Source organism: Leptopilina heterotoma, unplaced genomic scaffold (assembly GCF_015476425.1).
Source record: "Leptopilina heterotoma isolate Lh14 unplaced genomic scaffold, ASM1547642v1 Lhet_26, whole genome shotgun sequence".
Classification (NCBI taxonomy): Eukaryota; Metazoa; Arthropoda; class Insecta; order Hymenoptera; family Figitidae; genus Leptopilina; species Leptopilina heterotoma.
Window position 1 is genome coordinate 3,861,783 of NW_025110969.1, and position 22,895 is coordinate 3,884,677.

At 26.4% G+C, this 22,895-nt stretch overlaps 1 protein-coding gene across 1 annotated transcript in view; it reads left to right on the plus strand.

Annotated features, from left to right (window-relative positions):
• Positions 1 to 22,895, plus strand: part of LOC122503375 (homeobox protein B-H1) — a 45,198-nt gene that overhangs the window by 13,693 nt on the left and 8,610 nt on the right. Inside the window, exon 2 of the mRNA XM_043613882.1 lies at positions 14,121 to 14,343. Within this exon, the coding sequence (XP_043469817.1) occupies positions 14,121 to 14,343 (223 nt within the window). The remainder of the gene's footprint in view (positions 1 to 14,120; positions 14,344 to 22,895) is intronic.

Below are 22,895 nucleotides of genomic sequence, written 5' to 3' on the forward strand. Positions count from 1 at the left end.
GTTTTCACGCTTTTTGACTCCTCTCGCACCGCTTTCGTCAACTGAAGATGAAACCGTTCGACTTTTTTTTTTATTTAAGAATGACAAGGATCGCCCTTTATATATACATACATACTTTTGCCTTTTCGAGTAGGAAAAAGAGACCAAATATACCAGAGGCTTGATTCGTTTAATTTAACAATAAAAGGCTAACAATTGGAAAACGTTTCAATTGTTGGACGTTATTGGTGAGGAAAATTTCTTTGAAAATAACATGTTGACAGCTTGGAATTTTTTGGATGTTCCAACTTTTTTGAATACATGTTTTCAAATTGGCAGGAAATTCGGTTAGTGTTGAATGGGTTTTTAAAAAATTATATTTATATAGCAAAGGATATTGAGAAGAAAAGTTTCCCTGATTATGTGCTATTACTGTCACATATATATGTGTTGAAAAGAAAGTGGATTCATTTTTAGTGCGCGTATCAAATTAAATCAAGATGCTAACGTGACATTACACCCAGGGGTTTATTTTCTCTGCAAAATTATGTTCTTTTTATAGCTCAGGTGTTGGACTTTACCATACATGTCGCTAATTTTTTAATGTATGTGCTGTTCTTTTGAGATTTTAGTAATCACAATTTTTATAATATACAATTATTTGTATAAATAATAATTTTGAGTTTAAGTTGACAAAGTTAATATTGTATAGAAAAAAAGAAAAAAAAAAGATTTATTTACTAATATTTTATTATCAAGTTAAATCTATACAATATTAATAACATATTTTTAGATGTTCTAATTTCGAAAATTATTATTTTAAGGTTAATATTATAACTGAATTGAGAAACAAAAATTAATAACAAAAAAAAAATATATGATAGAGGCCAAGGGTATCTTCTTAATTTCGAATTATTGTTTCGTTTTTATTCTGAAAGAAATGACAACTTATATAAACCTAATTTCGTCCGTTGAGGAGTAATCAGTTTTTATAATCAGATTAAATATTAAGGGGAAATTATCTCTGTTATATATATATATATATATATATATATATAGATTTTTGTATATATAATATACAGTGGTAGCACCCTTAAGGAAGGCTAAAATGCGGCCCTTATAAGATAATACTTGGAGGGCAATTTGGTCACGCGAAACTCGTGTTAGCGAATTGCAAAGTGGCCCTCGAGTCAATTGTGTGCCGCTGATCTAACGAGTTATATACGTCTACAAACTAATGTTTTACACAACCCGTCGCGTGCCTATAGTTCCGCATTCACACATTTTAGGTTAATTTAACAATATATGCTGAAAAGACATTTTATAGAAAGTTTCATTTCGTGTCATGTGATGTATATATAGTTTTTATATATATAATTTAATAATACGAAGCAAATCCATCAAAGTAAATATTTCATTTCAGTGAATTTGAATTTTTAAACTTTTCAAATCTTTTACCAATATTCAATTATTAAATTCTCTAAAACTTGAAATAAAATATTTCTATTATAAAAATTATTTAAAAATTAATAAGTTCTCCACTTGAAAAGATTAAATCAAAATTTTAATTAAAATAAGTAGATGAACTTTTGAAAAAATTTTGATTTACAATTTTTTAAACTAAAATTCTTCTGAAATTATAGTTAAATTTTTTAATATATATATTTAATTGTTTATTAAAAATAATCGATTTATAGAAGAATTTTTAGTTAAAAACACTAAAACAAATTGAATTTTGAAGCAATTACAAATGATTTCACAAATTCAATTATTTTTCAAAAATTTTAATAAAATTATTGTCAAAATTTTAATTATTTTTCAAAACGTTCCTCAATTCAATGATTTTGAATATCTACTACATTAATAGAAATTCCTAAAAGAATTCAATTAGTTAAAAAAAAGTTTTAATAAAATTCTAGTCAAACATTTATTAATTATTTCTATATAAATAATGAAAATTTCACAGGAATTCCATTATATTTACAAATTATTTTCATATATTATTCAATTACTTTCATAAATAATAACATTTTCTACGGGAATTCAATTATTTTCATAAATAATAAAACTCAATGCTGAATTTCAATTATTTTTATAATATAATTTTAATGGAATTCCTCGAAAAAAGTTATTATTCTTAAAAATTTTATTATTTATCAAAGAAATTTAATTATTTTAATAACCTTTGCTACAATTTATGTATTAGAATTTAAGTATTATTTTTAATACATTTTTAATACATTTTTAATTATGTAACAATTCAATTTTTTTCAAAATAATTTTAATAAAATATTCTTCACAGAAATCCAATAATTATGTTTCAAAATTTTAAAAAAATTCTCATCAAAATTCCAATTATCTTTATAAATAATAAAATTCTCCTCCGAAATTCAATTATTTTTAAAAATTTGAATAAAATTCTTGTTAAAATTTCAATTATTTTTAATACAATTTTCATCAAATTTCTCGAAAAATGCATTTATTCTTAAAAATTTTCTTAAAATTTGTCAAGAGAATTTAATTATTTAAAAATTTATTCATAAAATTTTTAATTCAATTTTAAGAAACATTTAATTGTTAAATAAAATATTTATTTTGCTAGTTAAATAATTGAATTCTCGAAGAATTTTCTAATAAATATTGATTTAAAAATGAATTTCAAATTAAAAACTTTGAAAATTTGAACTTTTCATTTTTTTAATTAAGAATTCTATAGAATTAATTTTTCACAATAAGTTTAATATGGAATTTTTTTTAATTATTTGAAGTTTTTAATATATTTAATTGAAAAATGTCAGAATAATCGAAATTTCGTAAAATTAAATTAAAAATTTAAAAACAAAAGAATTTGAAAATTCACAAAGAACTTTTTCAAAAATTATTTTTAAAAAATTGACTTAAAGAAGAATTTTAGTTAAAAATTATGGAACTGAATAATCGTAATGATGAAAATAATTTTTGAAGAAGTTACAGTAACAAAGTTAGCAAGTTTTATAATAATATTCTTGTTATTGAATTTCAAATTTTTTAATATCTTAATTCCTATAAGAAAAATAACGATTAAATGTTCATTTAAATATGAAGTTATTGATGTTTTCGAATAACTTTATTTTTAAAAACCTGAAAAAATTTCGTTCTTTAACCTGGAAAAGTCAGGGAATTTGAAAAGAGAAAATAAGCGTGGCAACCCTGCGTATTTAAAAGATTTAATTAGTTACCTTAGAAAACTTAATCAAAAATAAATTTTGAAATATTTGACTATACAGTTATTTTTTACTCCTTAAAAGTAATATATGCATTTTATACCAAAAAAGTTTTATTTTGTTGCAATATTTTGAAGAAAAGTCGAAAACATCGCATATTTTCTGATAAGATAGTCGAAAAGGCGAACAAAACGAGTCTTGAAAATTAAATTTATATTCATGAAAACAATATTTACCATAAAAACAAAAGTGTTTAATAAATTTTTTACGATTTAAGTCGCACAAAAGCAAACAAAGAATAAATTTAAGTATATTATCGATTAAAAGAACAAAAACTTCCGTAATTATTGAACGATTTTTTTAATTTGTTATGATTTTCACATATGTACAAATATACATTTGTATTTATTGTTTGTTTATCAAAACGGCATGAGGCAAAAAAAACTTTTATTTTAAAATTCCATTCCTCGAATTATTTTTTTCTTTATTTTATCATTACAACATTAATGTTTACTTAAATGCGTATAAATATGCGATCAAGTTTGTTCGATAAAACAGAAATATTTTTAATAAATATTTACAGATATACAAAATGTTCTTATTAAATTTTTCTTAGTATTAATAAAAACCATGTTTGATTACACTTAAAATACCGATGTTTGACATTTTCTTTTTTTTTAATGATTTCTTTAATTTCATGCCATTCGCACGCACGAGCACGCATCTTGTTCCCGGTTTACGTGCTGACACTGCATGAAAAAATCACGACACAAAATAATTTGAGACGTATACGTATACTAAATGCATATATTTGTAATCATTGAAATGTATGCAATTTTACGTGTAAAATACTTTATATACAAAATTTGCTAAAAGCATATCGAAAAGAAAAAAAATGATTATATTATTTGCTCACGCACTCGTGTCTTAATCATTTAAAATACCTCATTTAAATAATACAAAATTAAATTAATCATTTCGATTATTCTTATCGAAGCAGTGATAAAATATTTATTTTTCGCTTGAAATATTTTCATCCGGTATTTATAATTTATAATATATCTATACTGGCGAGTGGAAAATTATTTGTTTCGAATTATTAAAAAATTTTATTATACTTTATAATAATTATAATACAAAAATTAAACTTATAATAATAATTAATTAATAGTATTAATTAGTCACAGAAAAATTAATTTACAATAAATTTACAATAAATATTAATATCAATAATATATTTATTATTGTTAGTAATATTTATTATCCCTTTTTCAAAGCAGACAATAGTTGTGCCGTAAATAATGTTTTTTTATAAAAAATTAAATGCGTGATGTATATAATTATTACAAGTGTAATTTTATTTTTCCGTCTAAAGTTAAATATTTGATTGAGAGTATTCATAAAAAAATTCCATTGCGTGTGTTTTCTACGTGTTAGTTTTAATTTCACAGAAGAGAATCGCAATTTAGAATAGAATCATGCAATTGTGTCAAGGTAGACAAGCTCTTTGACAATAATTGAATTATAATCTAAAATTGTTAAAAGCTGTCGTGCAGAAACAATAGAGTTAAGAAAAGTTATACCGTGTCTTAGCTCAATATATTTCATTTTTTGTCAATTAAAAAAATTTTATTTTAGATTTTACAAATATTGTATAATTTATCAATTTTATAAATAACTAAAAATACTCTCTAAATTTGGAATCAGTAGAAATGTCTACTAATTTAAATTCGTGATTGACTTTTTGCTTTTTAATTAGTAAATTTTACTAATATATTAGTAAAAATTTTTTTAATTTCAATTTCTGATATTTAATAATTTCTAAAATTAAAAACTATAACCTTTCCAAAAATTCAATTATTTTATAAAATTTTTAACCAAACTTCATCTCTAAATCAATTATTTAAATTCATTTTTAATAATTGTCCGAAAGTTCTTCAAGAATTCAATTATTTAAATACAAAAATTCAATTTTTTATAATAATTTAAACCGTCCATTTTTCTTTTAAAAGATGGTAGAATATTTTCAAAAATTTTAATAAAGAAATTTATACAATTAAGTATATTTTTTAAAATATTTCTAAATAAATTTTGAAAAATAATAGTTTTACAATTACATTATACATACAATAATAAAAAATGTCCAAAAAATTAAAATTTTGTAAAATCTTTTAAAAAATAATTTAAATTTAGTAAAATTCTTGAAAAATAATTGAGTTTTTAAAAAATATAAAAAAATAATCAAATTTTTGAAGAATTTTAGTTATAAATAATTTCTTAAAAATTCTAAAATAATAAATTTTGGAAAAATTTTAATTTACTTTGTTCGAAGGTAATTGAATCTTAAAAAATTATGATAAAACAATTCTAAGAATTAGTTTTTTATAAATATTGTAATGTAATTCTTCGAAAATAATTTTAAAAATTTTGTATAATTTAAAAAAAAAAATTTTTTTTTGAAGATTTTTAATTAAAAATTTTGAATATGATTATTTGCTCCAAAAAATGTTAAAAATAATTCTAAATAATTTTAATGTTATTATTTTGTGTATGTATTTGAATTTTCGGAAATATTGAAAATATTAAAAATAATTGAATTTTAAAAAATTAGAACGAAATAATTCAGAGAATTACTTTTTTCAGAACTATTTTAATATTATTTTTAAAACCTATTTTCATGGATTTCCATTTTTATTGAATTTACACTGAAAGTCGCAATTGAAAGTCGCAATTTTTTAATATACCTAAGTCGATAAAAGTTGCATTATTTGAAAATAGTCGAAAAAAGTCATAAAGAATAAGTTTTTGAATTAATTATTTAATTTAGAAAATATTTTTATTTTATTGTTCTATTATTTTCATTTTTATAATTATTTTATTGTTTTATTATTTCTATTTTTACTTATTTTGTTTTTTTATTTTTATTTAATTTATAAATGTTAAATTTTCGATAGTGCATGAAAAAAATTGAAAGTTAACAATAGGAATTTTGAAATTATAATGATAAATGGGATTTAAATTTTTAGTGTTCGTTGTGTTGGTAATTCAGAAGTTTCTTTTGTGACGTCTAACAGTCTCGTTTATGTATTGTGTGCAATGGCAACAACCCCAGTAGTACAGAGTGTGGGGTACAATCTGACCCTTTGCGTATTGTGTTACCATGTCTTCACCTCTAGAGAAAAGGGGAGGGGGAAACACCGAGGATAATGTTATGGTCCAACATTTCATTCTGAACCCACTTGAAACATGACATTCTCACCCCTAGGTTGCAGTCAGCATTTTTAGATACACATATACATATGTGTGTGTATTAATTTCACCATCACTTCCAAATTAAATTCTTCTCTCAATTATTTATTAATGCACTGACATTATTTATAATTTCAAAAAATTTTTTAAAAATTCAATCACAAAAATGAAAAATTTAATCGGAATTCCAAGATTATTTTCTGTCTTATTTCCGATTACATCTGGAATTTCGAATCTAATCCGCAATTAATCTAGAAAAAAGAAAGTTAAAATTTAAAAGAAATGTGTTATATATATACACAGTAAAACGTGAGGTGTTAAAATAACACCATAATGGATTAAAATAATCAGCAACAGTTTAATCCCTCTAGGATTAAATTAACACCAGAAAGGCTTAAAATTATCTACTTTGGTGTTATTTTTAACTATAAATGAAATTTTACTTTAAATAAAACACCAAAGTCAACAATTTGTAAAAATTCCACGAACTTAGCTTCTCTAGAAGAATAGAGAATTCTTCTTTCTAAGAATAGTAAGTTAGTTACTAACTTACTAACTAACTTAGTAACATAGTTACTAAATTCAATTGTGTTCAAAAATTTAAAAAAATTCTCGTCAAAATTTCAATTCTCTTTATAAATAATAAAATTCTTCTCTGATATTCAATTATTTTACAAAATTTTAATCAAATTCTTGTCAAAATTTCAATTATTTTCAAAAGTTTTCTAAACTTCAATGATTTTCAATATCTACTATTTCAACATAATTTTCCAAAAGAATTCCATTATTTAAAAAAATTTGAATAAAATTCTACGCAAACATTCAATTATTTTCATAAATAATAAAATTTTTACAGGAATTCAATTATTTATTAATTTTTTTTAAATTTCTTCACAATAATTCAATTATTTGCATAAATAATAACTTTTTTACAGGGATTCAATTAATTTTATAAATAATAAAATTCTTTCAGGAATTCAATTATTTTCATAAATAATAAAACTCATTGCATAATTTCAATTATTTTTAATGCAATTTTAATCGAATTTCTCGAAAAATGTCATTATTCTTAAAAATTTTTTTGAAATTCGTCCAAAGAATTTAATGATTTAAAAAATTTGTTGATGACATTTTTTATCAGAATTTAATTTCAAGAAACATTAAATTAATAAATTATTTATTTTTATATTTAAATAATTAAATTCTCGTAGAATTTACTAATAAAAATAATTTTAAAAATGAATTTCAGTTAAAATTTTAGATTATAATTAAATATTAAAAGCATTATAACGTGCGTATTTTTAGAAATAATTAAATTTTGAAAAAATTTCAAATTAAAATCATTGAAATTCTGAATTTTTCATATTTTTGACAAACAATTCTGTAGAATTAATTCTTTTTTAAAGTTTAATAAGATTTTTATTGAAATTATTTCAAATTCTTATTTTTCAATATATGTATATATTTTATTGCAGAATTTCCGAATAATTGAAATTTCGTAAAATTGAATTGTAAACGAATAAATTTGAAAATTCTCAAAGAACTTTTTTAAAAATTATGAAAAATAATGGATTTATTAAAGAATTTTAGTTAAAAACACTAGGAAAAAATTTAATTTTAGATTAGTTACAAATTATTGCAGAAATTCAATTATTTTCAAGAGCAGTAATAAAATTCTTCTTAAGGATTCAATTATTTTTACTAATAATAAAACTCATCGCAGCGTTTCATGCAAGTTTTAATAAAATTCGAAACAAAAGAATTCAATTATTTAAAAATTTGTACTGGTAAAATTTTTTATGAGAATTCAATTTTGAGAAACATTCAATTATTCAATAAATTCTCGTGGAATTTTCTAATAAAAATTGATTTTCATTTCATAAAAATGAATTTCAGTAAAAATTTTAGATTATAATTGAATATTAAAAGCAATATAGGGTGAATTTTTAGAAATAATTGAATTTTGAAATTAATTTTTTTTAAATATTATTTGAAGCTTTTATTTTTAAATATGCATTTAATTAAAGAATTTAGGAATAATTGAAAATTTCGTGAAATTGAATATTGTAGGTAAACAAATGGATTTGAAAATTGACAAAAAAATTTTTCGAAAATTATTAAAAATAATTGATATAAAGTAAAATTGTAGTTAAAAATTTTTGAAAATAATAATAATTGAATTGAAATAATGAAAATAATTCTGAAGAAGTATAATATTCTTATAATATAAAATAATGATTTTATTACTTGGTCATCTTGAATTATTATAAAATATAAAGAAATCGATTACTCCGAGTCGAAGACTCTGAGTTATCGATATCTTCATGTTTTATAAGTTATAAAAAAATTTAATGAACTAAAATTTCATTCATTGTAAAAAATAACACCAAAATTGATTATTTTAATCTTTTTTGGTGTTAATTTAATCTGCAACACTTTTTAATACCTCACGATTTACTGTGATTCTAAAGCATTTAGTCTATAGATTTAAATTTTGAAAAAATTATGTATTTTTCGTAATATTGTAATTAAAATTAACTTTTGTAGGAACTGTAGAGTGCAGTCCGCTAAACGGAATAACTGATATTAGCGCCTCTATCGGAGCAAATATTTACTCTTTTGCAAGCTTAGGTTAGAAATATATGTTTATCTGATTTATATGAATTATTATATAATTTTTATTTAAAGTTCAAAAGAGAAGAAGAAATTAAAGTTAAGAAGTCTATTATTATTCATCGAAAAATGCTTCTTCAGATTGGCACTGATTTTATTCTCCATTTCCGTTTATCCCCCAAAATATACCGTTTTCGGTCTAGCTAAAATTGTAAAAACTACCATTAAAAATCCACTGGTGGCGCTAGCCTCGAAATACCACCGATAAAAATCTTGTGCGGACAGAAAAATATTAACTGCGAAAACAAATGCTACACTAAAATACTCCAGTTATTGAAGATAAAGTGCGAGTAACAAAATATTTATTTTTTTTCACCCCGCACCTTGTATATACATGTGAAAATTCATGGCACGTATGGAAGAATAAAGCAATAAGCAAATAAAATTGTCTGTATAGTCACAATGGGAGAATAGAAGAGAGAGAGAGAGAAAGAGGGGATGGGAGGGGAGAAAAGAGACATGAGATGATAAAGGGAAATTCCACGGTTTCATCTTGGTCGGTCATAAAAGCAAAGCAACGCTTTGCGAAAGTTTTATATTTTCATTTTACGATCTAAGGGTGGGGACAAGGGGGGGAATATTCCCTCTCTATACGTTATACTAACATTTTTACAGTGCGCGGCATTACCGTCCGCTACCACTCTTGTAAAGTTACATCCGCTGTAACGTGCGCACGGTATATATATAATATACGCATTATCCGCGGGGGAGGACATTTTGACGACAAGCTCTCGCGAACGACCATGCTGGCACTAATTGCACCGGGACATAATTGCTTGATAAACATCCTGTTAATCAGGCTTTTATGTGCGGCTTTACATTGTCTATATATGCGCACATGAACACGCGAATACCGCGCGCGGTGTGGAACGATTTTCTCTGCTGCGTTTTATCTGCATCCGCCGGCTTTTCTGTAATTCGCATCAGTCACTGAATATTAAAATTCAATGTTTAAAGTGCGAAATTAAATAAAATCCACTGTATTCTCATTAATGAATAATTAACTTTTAAATTTCCCGCACTTTTTTTTGGCGAGAAAATATAACCAATCATCAGTTTTCCTTCACTAAACTTTAACAGTTATATGTGACCGCGTGTGAGAAAAGGGACCCTTTTCTCACACGCGGTATATGTCTTTCATTTTAAGAACCTTAAAGTGTAAAAAGCGTCTAAATCTAAAACTTTATTTTTTTGGTCATTCCCTTTTCTCAGACGTGCGGTCACATATAAAAACACTTGGTATATTTCAGGTTATAGAATCATATTCTTGCATGAATTTCAATTTTCTATAAATCCCAGGAGAAAAAGCGCAAAACATGAAGAAAAAAAAGAGACTTTTGGAACGTAAAAGGAATAGTAAGAATTGATGTGAGGTGAGGTGTACAAGGGGGGTTGTGATAGGAGTCTCTCAAGTTACTTTTCCAGGGTCGGTTAAAAAATTCTCGAAAGGAAAAAGTTCTGCCTAACGTCTTGAAAGTGTCTCAAAAAGAAGAAACTCCGTCAGCGGGATTCCTCTAAGTGTATCACATAGTAAATTTAGTTTTCCAACCTCCACGTAAGCCCCCAAACGTTCCTCTCTCTTTTTCTTTAGTTCCTCTTGGTAAATTCCACGTAGTTCCTGTGGGATATCGTTGGGGCGGCCATGTTTCAAGATGGCGGCTTCTCTGTTTCTCTCTCTTTCTCTCTCAATGAGCCAGACCGTTCAAGCGAATCTGGCCGATCAAACGGGGGCTAAGAGCCACGCTTTTGGCCGGGTTAACTCAATCCGGGAGCTTTCTCCTCTAGGCAACTTCCTCTATCGTACCCCTTCCACTCTTTCGCCTCCCCCTCCTCCTGCTCCACCCTCTTCGTCCCACACACCGCCCCCGACCCGGCGGTTCCAATCGATGAGCTTGCGACAACGGGCCTTTAGATATATACTTTTATGGACAGAAAGGATAAAATTGAAATCTCATGGGGGGAAAACATCACCTTCGCTTATTTTTAAAGCGACACTTTTTCTTTACATGTATATTTGAAAAGTTGATTGCGTGATGCATCCTAAATCGATTTATCAAAGTGATGAAAAAAGAAATATACTTATTAGCATTTAAACAGGTGTTTACTTTCTGGTTGTTTGCCATGGCTAACAATCTGGAAATAATAATTTAAACACTGTAAACAAATATGTAACCGATTCTCAACAATAACAGCCAAATAATACAGCAAGCAGTAAATTTATATTTTTTATTATTAAACATTGTCTAGATTGCATCCGGTACAATAAGATTGTACGGAATCTTAGATTTAGTGGGTAACATAACCATATTTTTATAACATCTTTGATGGTACTTAGTAACATAATGATGGTACCGGCTAACATCTACTTTTTAATTCATCAAAATCTAGCTATTATTACCATCCATTTCTCTCAGTGTTTAAACTGTTATTACTCTTCATTACATAAAGAATGAATAACAAAACAAATAGGTTAATGGATTAACCATCAAATATAACCTCAAAATAACCTACAGCTGAAGTATCTATATATAAATTCTGGTGTAAATCTTATTTAATTTTGGAAATCCATAGCAACAAAATACTTAAATTTAATTAGTCCTTTTTAATAAGACTAAACAAATTTTTAACCTATTGAATCAATTAAATAGCTTTCGTAGGTATATACATAAATTTTACAAAATTAATAAAATGGCGGATTCAATATGGCGACCAGAATTTTAAAAGCTTATAATTTTTTTCAAACTCAACATACAGCAGGGTTTTTTTGGGGGGTAATATTTTTAAATTTTCTTGAGAATTTGCAATTTAGCAGCTTATGACATCATGAACATAAAGTATATTAGGAAATGGCAAAATAAAAAAGAAATAGACAGATTTTTTGTTAATTAAGATTTAAACCTTAAAGAATACAGTAGTGTGATAGAAATTGGAAAGTTGAAACATTCAAAAATTATTAAAAAATAAATAATTAAATAAAATTTAGACAATTTTATTTTTGAGAAATTCAAAACAGCAAATCCAATTTTTTTTAAACTTCAGCCTTAATTAACAAGAAATCTGTGTAATTTTTTAATTTTGACATTAAAAAATCAATTATAATACAATAAAAATCTGATTCTAGTTACGTCAAATTCGTAATCAATGATCTTAAAAGCAATTCTGATTTATTTTTAATTTTTCCGTCCACCTTATTGAATGCGCCATTTTAAATTTTGAAAGTCGACATCAGATTTGAAATCAGTGATCCAAAAAACCCTTACTGTATATATATGGTGAGTTTGACAAAAATTGTAAATAACTTTTCAAATTCTTGTCGCCATATTGGATTCGCCTTTTTTAATTTTTGTAAAATAAGACGATATTTTGTAAAAGCTTTTTATCTAATTTAATGTTGGAGGCTTCGTAGAATTTTGAAAATTAATTTGTATTGAGTTTTTAAGGAAATATACCAGAAATAATTCAAAAGAATTTCTATCAATATAATAAGAAAGGAATTTTTAAAGAAAAAACTATAGAAATCTTAGTGACTTAAAATGCTTAAATCTAGTAATCCTACACTGTAAAAAATATTTGGGGTAATTTTACCAAAAATGTTTTGGAAGTAATTTACACCAAGAATTTGTGGATAAAGTTTTAGGTTAAAAATGCACAAGATTTTTAGTGATTTTACCCAAACATTTTGGAAGAAATACCTCAAATTTCTTGGGTAAAAATACAAACTTATTTTGGCATCTTTTATAAAGGTTTTGGAAAAAATACCCAAGAATTTTTAGGTAAAATTACACAAGTTTTTGTACTTTTGGCCAAAGTTATATATGTGTAAAAAAATTGATAAAAATATCAATTTCATCCGCAATTTAAAAAAAATTCGTTAATAAAATTTTAAACAATAATTGCACATTATAGAGATTCTTTTTATTTCATAAGATATATGTTTTAGTACAAAACTATTTTACAAAATATTTTTTCACAAACAATAATAAACAGTTATGAAAAACAATTTATTAATCAATTAATTATAAAATTCACCATGTTCACTATTTATAAAATATAACATCACACATATATTTACTTTGAATTAAAGGCCGTACATTTTTATTAAGAACACTGTAAAAACGAAAAAACTTTCACGTGCGGATTTATCTTATCTTGCAAATGCTGCAGAGCAACTGACATTAAAAGGACCTTTTGACAAAAATTTCTAAGAAATTATCGAAAAATTTCCAAATATTTTCTTTATTTTCTTATTCGAAAAATTTCACAAACTTTCCGTCTAAATAAAACTATAATAAAAAAACCGGTATTTGAAAAGTCATAAAATAGTAAGTGTAGATGCTTAACATCTGATGATCATTCTAAAAGAAGAAGAAATTTAAGAAAAAATTGAAAAGTATTTATCAAAAGAACCGGAAGGAAGGCAAAACGAGTTGCAGTGCGTATATATATATATGTATGTATTTAAAGACAGGCGTTTCACACTAACACAAGTGCAATACGGGTGTAATCGGTCTCCTCGGGAATTCCCACCCCGCGAAATATAGCTTTTGCGCGGGGATAATTTGCGGTGTCTCATAGCGACTGCGTGGTCCAATCATGCAACAGCCAATCGCGTCTCGGGTGCGCGAAACCGCTGCGAGAACAAAAGGATCACACACAGCGGCAAATGTGTCGACAACTGATCGTCATATATAAACCACCACATCGATTCGAAGTCAAAACAATAGGAACTCAACCCCATATTTCTCTTTCTTTTGTTCTATATATACAGATTCTATCTTCTTCCTTATTATACATTTCTATTCTCAGGAAAGTTGGTCGCAAATTTAAGAGTATGTTTTGCTAAAGATTCTCGTATAAGTTCTGAAGTTGAGTATATATACTCAGCTTCAGAACTTTATTCGCGACATTAATATAATGACGATTAGAATTCATAACCTACATATGAAGATATTTTTGCGATTATTCAAATTGCGGAGATGACGATAAGTAATTGTAAATTCTTTTTGTGATTTTCAGGTGGTAAAGAGGACGATCCAAAGGGACCATCTTCAAATTCGTTGAGTTCGGCGCAAAGTAAGAAGCAAAGAAAAGCGCGAACAGCATTTACGGATCATCAACTGCAAACACTGGAGAAGAGTTTTGAGAGACAGAAGTACCTTAGCGTTCAGGACAGAATGGAATTGGCGGCGAAATTACAACTCACGGATACACAAGTCAAGACGTGGTATCAAAACAGAAGGTAATTTTTTCCTCTTTTATATAAAATAATACATATTATATTGTATCTTATTATACATAAGATAATATCAAATTTCGGGTCCTATATAAGTAATTGCGACTAGGATCATTCATTTCATCCTAAGGATATACAACTGGAGTATATCCTCAATATCTTAATGCGTACCATCATAAAAAATTATTTAAAGTTGAATTAAATGGTTTATAATTATAAACCATTTAATTCAACTTTAAATAATTTTTCAAATTTTTAAATCTTTAAACAATTCTTAACACTTGGAAAAATACATATATGTAATAACATAAAGAGTAGGTAGGTTTTAATAGATAAGTGCGAAGCCTAATAAGCATTTTTCTGTCATGTACAATATTTTGTTATAGAAAAGAAGAAAAGACTAATTCCTTTTATGCACTTTATCTGCGACATAAATTGCTAACCCAAAAATCAGATACAGAATAGAGTGTGTTGCAGAAATAATCAAGATACAAGAAATTGAAGCTTTAAACCAATTTGTGAAGACACTTCCTGTGTATTTTAGCTGTCGTAGGTCGCGAGAGAAAAGATATAAATCCGTCAGAGTGGCGCCCCTGAAGGTGTGGCCCCTGGCGCCCACAATGAAAATGCGCCCAGTCACCCAAAAAAGAAAAAAAAGTTTTTAAGGTAACAAAACTTAAGCGAGCACTTAAGGGATTCTGTCAGTTAAAGCGTCACTAATTTTCTCTGGTTTTGCACCAGGTCTTCGCATTTAGGTGCATATTCCTGAAAGTCACCTCGCGCGCCTTGCCAACCCTAATTAATCAACATCCCGCCGCCGTAGAAACAAAAAACAACTTTTCGTTGATAAAGTTTCTTTGTTATTCTTCGTGATATTTTTGTTACCGATTTAACGGATGGTCACGGATTCCCATCATCATCATCATCATAGGTTTTCGATTAATGAAAAAAAATTTCAGTCATTTAAAAACACAGTAGATAATGAAAAATACCAGAACATTATCGATTGTTCGCTCAAATGAGAAATAATTCGTTTAATTTATATCCTTGAAAAAAAGGGTAACTATATATTATTGTGAAAAAAAAGTATCTCTGTTATAGTAATAATGGAAACAATTGATAATTTTTTATTCCCGTATACATTTATTTTATCCCTTTCTGTATATTATTAACGAGCACTTGTTATATTGGAACCGAAAATAAAAAATTGCTTTGTCATGAACTACGCGCGGCTAATTGACACAAATCACCTAGACAATGTATTGCTTCGTTTTAATAAATCCTGAACATTTATATCACGAACTCTATAGATAAATATCATTTTGTGAAATAAAAAAAAAGTTTCTCATAGACAATTATGAATAAGAATATATTTTAGAAAAAGGATATAATTATACCGAAAATGGTTGATTCATATACCTATAGTATAAACATAATTAGTCCTTTTTTTTATTGATGTCTGATTTTTTTTTCCTTCGGCTTCCTTTATCTTTGATATTTTACAGAGTCATGTTAAGGCGCCTAATATATGATCTGTTTCTTTATCCCCCTTCTTGATATTTCCTAATTAGCTCAGAATTGTTTAAACTCAAAAGTGTTTAACAAAGCATCGAAAAAAATTTAGTGTTCACCAACCGAAGAAAATTATGATTTGACGCCTCGGCTAGCATTCGTTGTTTTATCCCGAGAGTCTTTTCTTCATGGCTGATTATTATACATACACAAACGATCTTCTCCTTCAAGTCTATAGGGAAAAATGGTCGAAATCAAATTATCAATTCGCACTCGGAAAAATATTATCAAATTTATTTCATTTGCAATTTCGATGCAATTCTGATTCCAAAGGATCAGAAATTTCATAACAAATTCTATCAGTTAAATCCGATGGAATCTCTAAGGATCGCTTTTAAACGGATTTCCAAGGTGTAAATACAAAAATTTTCGATTTTTGCAAATATCGAAAGAACTTTTATTCTTCTTCCGATACTGAAAGATGTGATTTCTTTCTATCAGAATTAATTTTGATGCGTATATTATAGAATCTGCGATTATAAGAACTGCGCGATCAAAATGGGAGCATGAAAGATTAGATTGCAAAGTGAAAAAAAGGCGAGTGTGGCTTCTTCTCGATTGGTATTTAGTATTGAAAATCAGTTGAGCGGACAATCTAGGCGTTTAACCATGTAAACAACATGGCTTTGTTGATCGCCGCAATTTCCATTTAGAAATTCGTCACGGATGGTACAAAAGAACGTGCCGCTAATATATATTGTACACATATAGCAGACTACGTGATTGCAAGGCTGAACCTTTTACTACAAATACAAAGTCATACAAGAAGATCAAAGTCGTTCTGGATCACTCTCTTCGCTGAAAGTACGAAATAAGAATGACGCATCTTTGCGCCATTATACATCTGCTTCCGGACTCCGCCTCTTATCAGACTCACGCTTCAAGATGCGGTAAAATAATCTAGTTTCAAAAAAACAAATCTAGTTATAGATTTTAATTTACTTATTCCATTATAAATTTTAACAACTGTTTTGTGAGTCGGAGATTTTTTTATGTCTCATTGCCAACTGTTTCGTTTTTAAATATCTTAATAATCATTCACTGGAAATATAAACTCAACCGCTGTTGATGAAACGAAAACATATTCAGCTCATATTTAATTTTTGAATTTTAACATCAGATTTGGATTCAGCGACCCCAAAAACCAATGACAAACGAATGTTATAAAAATTTGTTCACTTTTTCGACTTTCGGCCATGTTTTCGTCAATCTGGACCTCTGTGCGCTACTGTAAATATTTTAAGGTTCGCCGATTGACGCATTTATTTATTGACCTGAACCACAAGATTACTATTTCTTTTTGACTGTGCTCTAATTTTTCAAATTATGTTAGATCTTGAACCTCAACTAATAACCTGAATTTCAAGGTTATACGTTTTGCTCTTGAGTTGCAACCTAAAAACTTATTTCTTCCAAACTATATTATATATAAATTTTATTATTCTACACTGCAGTATGTTGCGTTTATTTACGTTGTTTTAATTCTTGAATTAAAGAAGGTGGCAATACTTTTTCTTAAAAAGAGGGATATTATATGTATATATATGTGTATAAAATATAATTTATTAAATTGCGCTATAATAAATTCAGGGAGCGTGTAAGTTATAAATTCGAGAAATCAAGATTAACAACAAAGTAAATGTTCCATAAGTTAAATATAAAGAGTAATTAAGATTAGAGTTTCCACAAGAGTGCATAAAAGTACTTCCGTTTAATTTTGATATCTCCATCAAGCGCAATATGTATGGTGAGAAAAAATAATTAATGGGAGATTATGCACCTTTTTTTAACTTGTTTCGTCCTTCCATTTATAATTATTTTATCTGCTCATGTCAATATACCAACATTAAAAACTCTGCGTGCAATTTTCCAAGATTGCAATAAGCCATAAGTATTAACAAAGCAGCATTTCATCATAAGTTAACGTGCGCAATTTTGCGTCAACCTTCCTTTGAAACCTATGGCGAAAACGGAAAAATTAATAATTAAGCATTACAATAACCTTACATGACAAAGTTTGAAAATAAGTTTTGTTTCAATGCTGTATAAATTACGTGTCAAGTTTAGCTATACTTCGTAGTTTAGTGAGTGATTTTTTTATAAGAAACTAATTTTCTTATTTCTATCACCATAAGAATTTCGCATGCTAAAAATCTTCCTAGTTTTATTAGCAAGAAAAAAATGAAAGTCGAATTGGTCGTAAGTGTGCAACATTACTCAAAGTATTATCTTACATCTGCCTACTCATTCTGTACCATTTCCTCGTTAACGACGTTATACCCTTTACGTGATTATCCCCCGAGAGTGCCTTTGGTAAAAGTCGCGTAATCCGCGGCGTATTTTTTTATTATGAATAAATACGTACTTGCGTGAGGCACTTATCACAAAACGCAAATGTAATCAATCATTTGTGTAAAGACATATACATCGGCAAAGAGCGAAGAGTTTAGCCATTCGTTGATGATGGTAATTACATCTTATTCTGCCGCTTCTGTTCCTCTTTTTTTGCCTTTCGTGATTATAAATAATCGTGGGCGAGCAACAACCATAACGAATTGATTCCCTTTTTTTCGAAAAAAAACATTTGAACATTTTTCCCAAACAGATTATTTTTGCAAAAAAAAAAAAAGAAAATTTCATTGCATGTATTGAATAGTTATTGCATTCGCCGGAAGAGGAAAAAAAAGAATTTGACATTCGTCATTGAGATCGTTAGGAGAAAATGTTTTGGGAAGAATATTATGATATTATTAACCGTGAGAATGCTCATTCCGGCTTTTCTAAGCGGAAGAAGGTGCTTCTTCCCACGCTGTTGCACATCTAACTGCATTATAACTGTCTCAAGTCCCCAAGTATATAAAATTCTTCCTGATATACGCAATTGCTTATAAAAAAAGAAGGAATCAGTAATGGTCACCGCCCCAATGTTCCAAATGCAAAAGTGGCAACAGTCACGTCAAGTGTAATTTTTACGGTTTTTTTCCTGAAGAGGTCGCACGAATCTCTCCTAATAGAAAGAAAAAAAGAACGAGGCTAATTGGCAAGATATGATAACGAGTGTGAGTACACATGCCACAACAATTACCTTATCCCTACTAGGAGACATTTTGATAATACTTGTCCATTGCTACTAATAGATAATGATGCTTGTTTTTATTATTAAAACATTCAAAACCTAATTTTTGAATTCCACAACAATTTTACAATAAAATATTGGAAGTGATGAGATTTGATAAGTTCGTTATTTTAAATTTTCATTGTGGTGTGTAACATGTGATGTCCCTTGTGCAGTGAGGCAAATAATAACACAAAAATAAGTCTCTCCCTTTTGGTTCTTATTGTTATTATACAACCGACATACATTAAGTGTCACACGAACTCTCATAACCGCAGAGTCAGACCTACCACCATTATAAATACATTAAGTTCCCCTAACCCCATGCTTTACTTTATATTTAATTTTTAGGTATTTTTCCCATTTCCATTGAGGGCTGTATTTATACCGTCACAACATCAAAAAAAAAAAAAGAAACAGAAACCATTCCCTACAATTCGAAAAATGTTGCACTCCTCCATTAAAGTCCACCTGATAATTTTCCTCAAAGTCCGCGTAACTGAAACATTATTTTAAGATTATTTGTTATTTCCTACTTTCTAAAAACGCTCCTGCTCTTTAACAAGGAAATACATAAATTGCATACATAAAGTATGCAAAGAATATTTCTGAATTAATCTGTCCATTCTTCTCATTCTGATATGACTATACCCTAAAAAAAACTATGTCATAAATCAATTGCTCGACAATAGAAAAAGAAAACGAACACGGCAATTAAGGGTGTTTTAGAGTGGTTGCACTCGTCGAGATGACTGTCAAATGGGGAGGCGAAAGGGGTATTAAAAAACATTACTCATCATAAAATCGCACGGGCGGTTATAAGGAGTCCTGCACTCTTTTTTTTTCACCGCAACTATTTCTTTCCTTCTTCGTTATATTCACATACTTTTTCGCTCTTATATGCACGTCGACGGAAAAATGAGAAATGATCGCGCTCGCCGCTGACAATTCAGAGAGTGAGCGCGGCCTGTTTAAAATTCATGAACGATTTTACAACCCTTGGCGTCACAAAAGGGCGACCCGCCGAACGAGCATTCACTGTCCCACATTTGCAAAATCCCCTCTCCCCCTCCTTGTCTCTCTTAACCCCTTCTCTGTTTAATAGCGCCGTTACACAGTTATCATGTATTTATATAGACGAATATATAATTTTAATAATATAGCGAAAGGAAATTTATTTGTACTGTTGATATTATAATATGATCTTGTTAATTAGCCTAATTTTCTGTATTAGGGCTTGAACCAGTAAAAGTATTCAAAAATACGGACTCTACGGACCAAAAATTAAAACATCGATTAAAAATTACAGACAAAAATATAACCAGTCCGAATCAAATAAGAGAACATTTTATACTCAAAACTAAGTATAAATTAAATTTTTTATAATAATTAAAGACGATCGTGTGATAAAATCATTATTTTACATTATAAAAATATTGTTACTGTAGCTTCTTCAAAATTATTTTCATCATTTCAATTCAATTATTATTTTCTACAATTTTTTAATAAAATTCTTCTCTAAATCAATTATTTTTAATAATTTTCGAAAAAATTCTTTTTGAGAATTTTTAAATCCAATTCTTTACAATACAATTTTATACAAGAAATTTTGATTATTCGGAAATTCTTCAATTAAATTATAGAAAATAATATAAAAATTTAAATAACTTTAAAAAAAATCAATTAAACTTTTTTAAAAAAAACAATTAATTTATTCTACAGCATATTGTTAGTTAAAAGTACGAAATAGTTAAAAGTATGAAATATTCAAATTTTCAAAAAAATTTAATTTGCAAGCCTGTTTAAAATTCAATAATTGCTAAAAATTCAAGCTATAATGCTTTTAATATTGTGAAGAATTTTATGAAAAATTTTTAAAATAAGTAAATTCCTGCTAAAAATGTTAATAGTTTTTAAAAGAATTGCATATTTTTGGGAAGAATTCTGTTATTAATGAAAGATAATTGAATTCCTTCCAAGAACTTATTATTTGAAAGTGTTGAAAATAATTGGATTCCTGATAAAAATTTTGTTATTTTTGAAAATAATTGAATTTATCCAAAGAATTTTGTTATTTATAATGATAATTGAATTCTTGCCAAGAATATTGTATTACATTTTTCAATAATAATAATTGAATATCTGCGAAGAAAATTATGAAAAGTTTAGAAAATAATTGAATTTCTACGAAGAAGTTTATGAAGTGTTTAAAAATAATTGAATCATGTTAAAAATTTTTGTTTTTGAAAAAAATTGCATTTCTGCGAAGAATTTTGATATTTATAACGATAATTGAATTCTTGACAAAAATTGTATTATAATTTTTAAGAATAATTGAATTTCTTCAAAGAATTTTGTAAAAATTTTTTTAAATAATTGAATACCTACTAAGAATTTTGTTATTTAAGAAGATAATTGAATTCTTGTCAAGAACTTTATTAAAAAGTTTTGAAAATAATGAAATTTTTGCGAAGAATTTGTTGATAATTTTTGAAAATTATTGAATTCCTGATAAAAATTTTGTTATTTTTGAAAATAATTGAATTTTTGTGAAGAATTTTATACAAATCTATTTCAAATATAATTTTTGAATTATTTTTCTATTTAAATTTTCGAAATTTACAATTAAAAAGATTTTGTATAATTGAAATTTTTTAAAATTTATTTGAAAATAAATAATTTTTTTCACGTATTTTATTACAATTTTTGAAAATCAACTTTTAAAGAACTTTAATTGCAAATTTTCAAAGTTAATCGAATTATCAAGAATTTTAATGAAAAATTTTCAAACAAAAAATTAAAAATGAAAATTAGCTTTTAATATTTTAAAATTTAGTATTTTCAGTACTTTCAATTATATATTTCCAAAAATTCAAATACATACAAGAAATAATAAAATTTTAGAATTATTTTTAATATTTTGGAAAAAAAATCATGTTCAAAATATTTCATTAAGAATTCATCAAAAAATTAATTAGTTTTTTTAAAATAATACAAAAACTCTTTTAAAAAATTCAATTGTTTTCGAAAAATTACATTAAAATATTTTTAAAAACTTAGGTACTTAATTCTTAGAATTTTTTATCATACATTTTAAAAATTTAATTATCTTCGAATAAAGCAAATAAAAATTTACTTTTTTGGACTTATTAAAATTTCGGAGAAATCATGGTCATATTTATAATTAAAATTCTTTAAATATTTGATTATTTTTATTTCTTAAAAATTGTATACTTTAATAAACTTAATAAAAAAACATGGACAGTTACAATTATTATAAAAAATTGAATTTTGGTATTTAAATAATATTTAATTCTCGAAGAACTTTTGGAAAATTATTTAAAATAATTTATTTAGAGATGAAGTTTAGTTGAAAATTAGAGAAAATAATTGAATTCAGTAAGGGTTACGATTGTAATTTTTAGAAATTATTAAATTTCATAAATTTTACTCATTTTCCGTAAACTCTCATATTTTCCTTGTGAAAATAATTTTGTCAGGGAAAGTAATTTTAATGTCAGTAAATTGTCAGGAAAATTTATAAACTGAAACTTGTGATCACCTTACAATTGGAAATTTGAAAAAAAAATTTAATTTCAAGTTTATACTGTAAAAAGTAAAAAAGTGGCTTTTTCACCCCACCCTACTCTAACTTATAATAATATAGTGAAATTTCATATATTCAGATTTAGAAAATGAGTTAGCATTTTTTTGGATTACTTGTCTATTATCAAATAAATATTTACTCGAATCAAATAAATTGTATTTGTACCAATAATTTCAGTATTTCGAGCAAATACCATTTAATCGATGTGAATATAATAGTTATTTTATTCACGTAAATATATTTATTTGGTAACACAAGTTCACC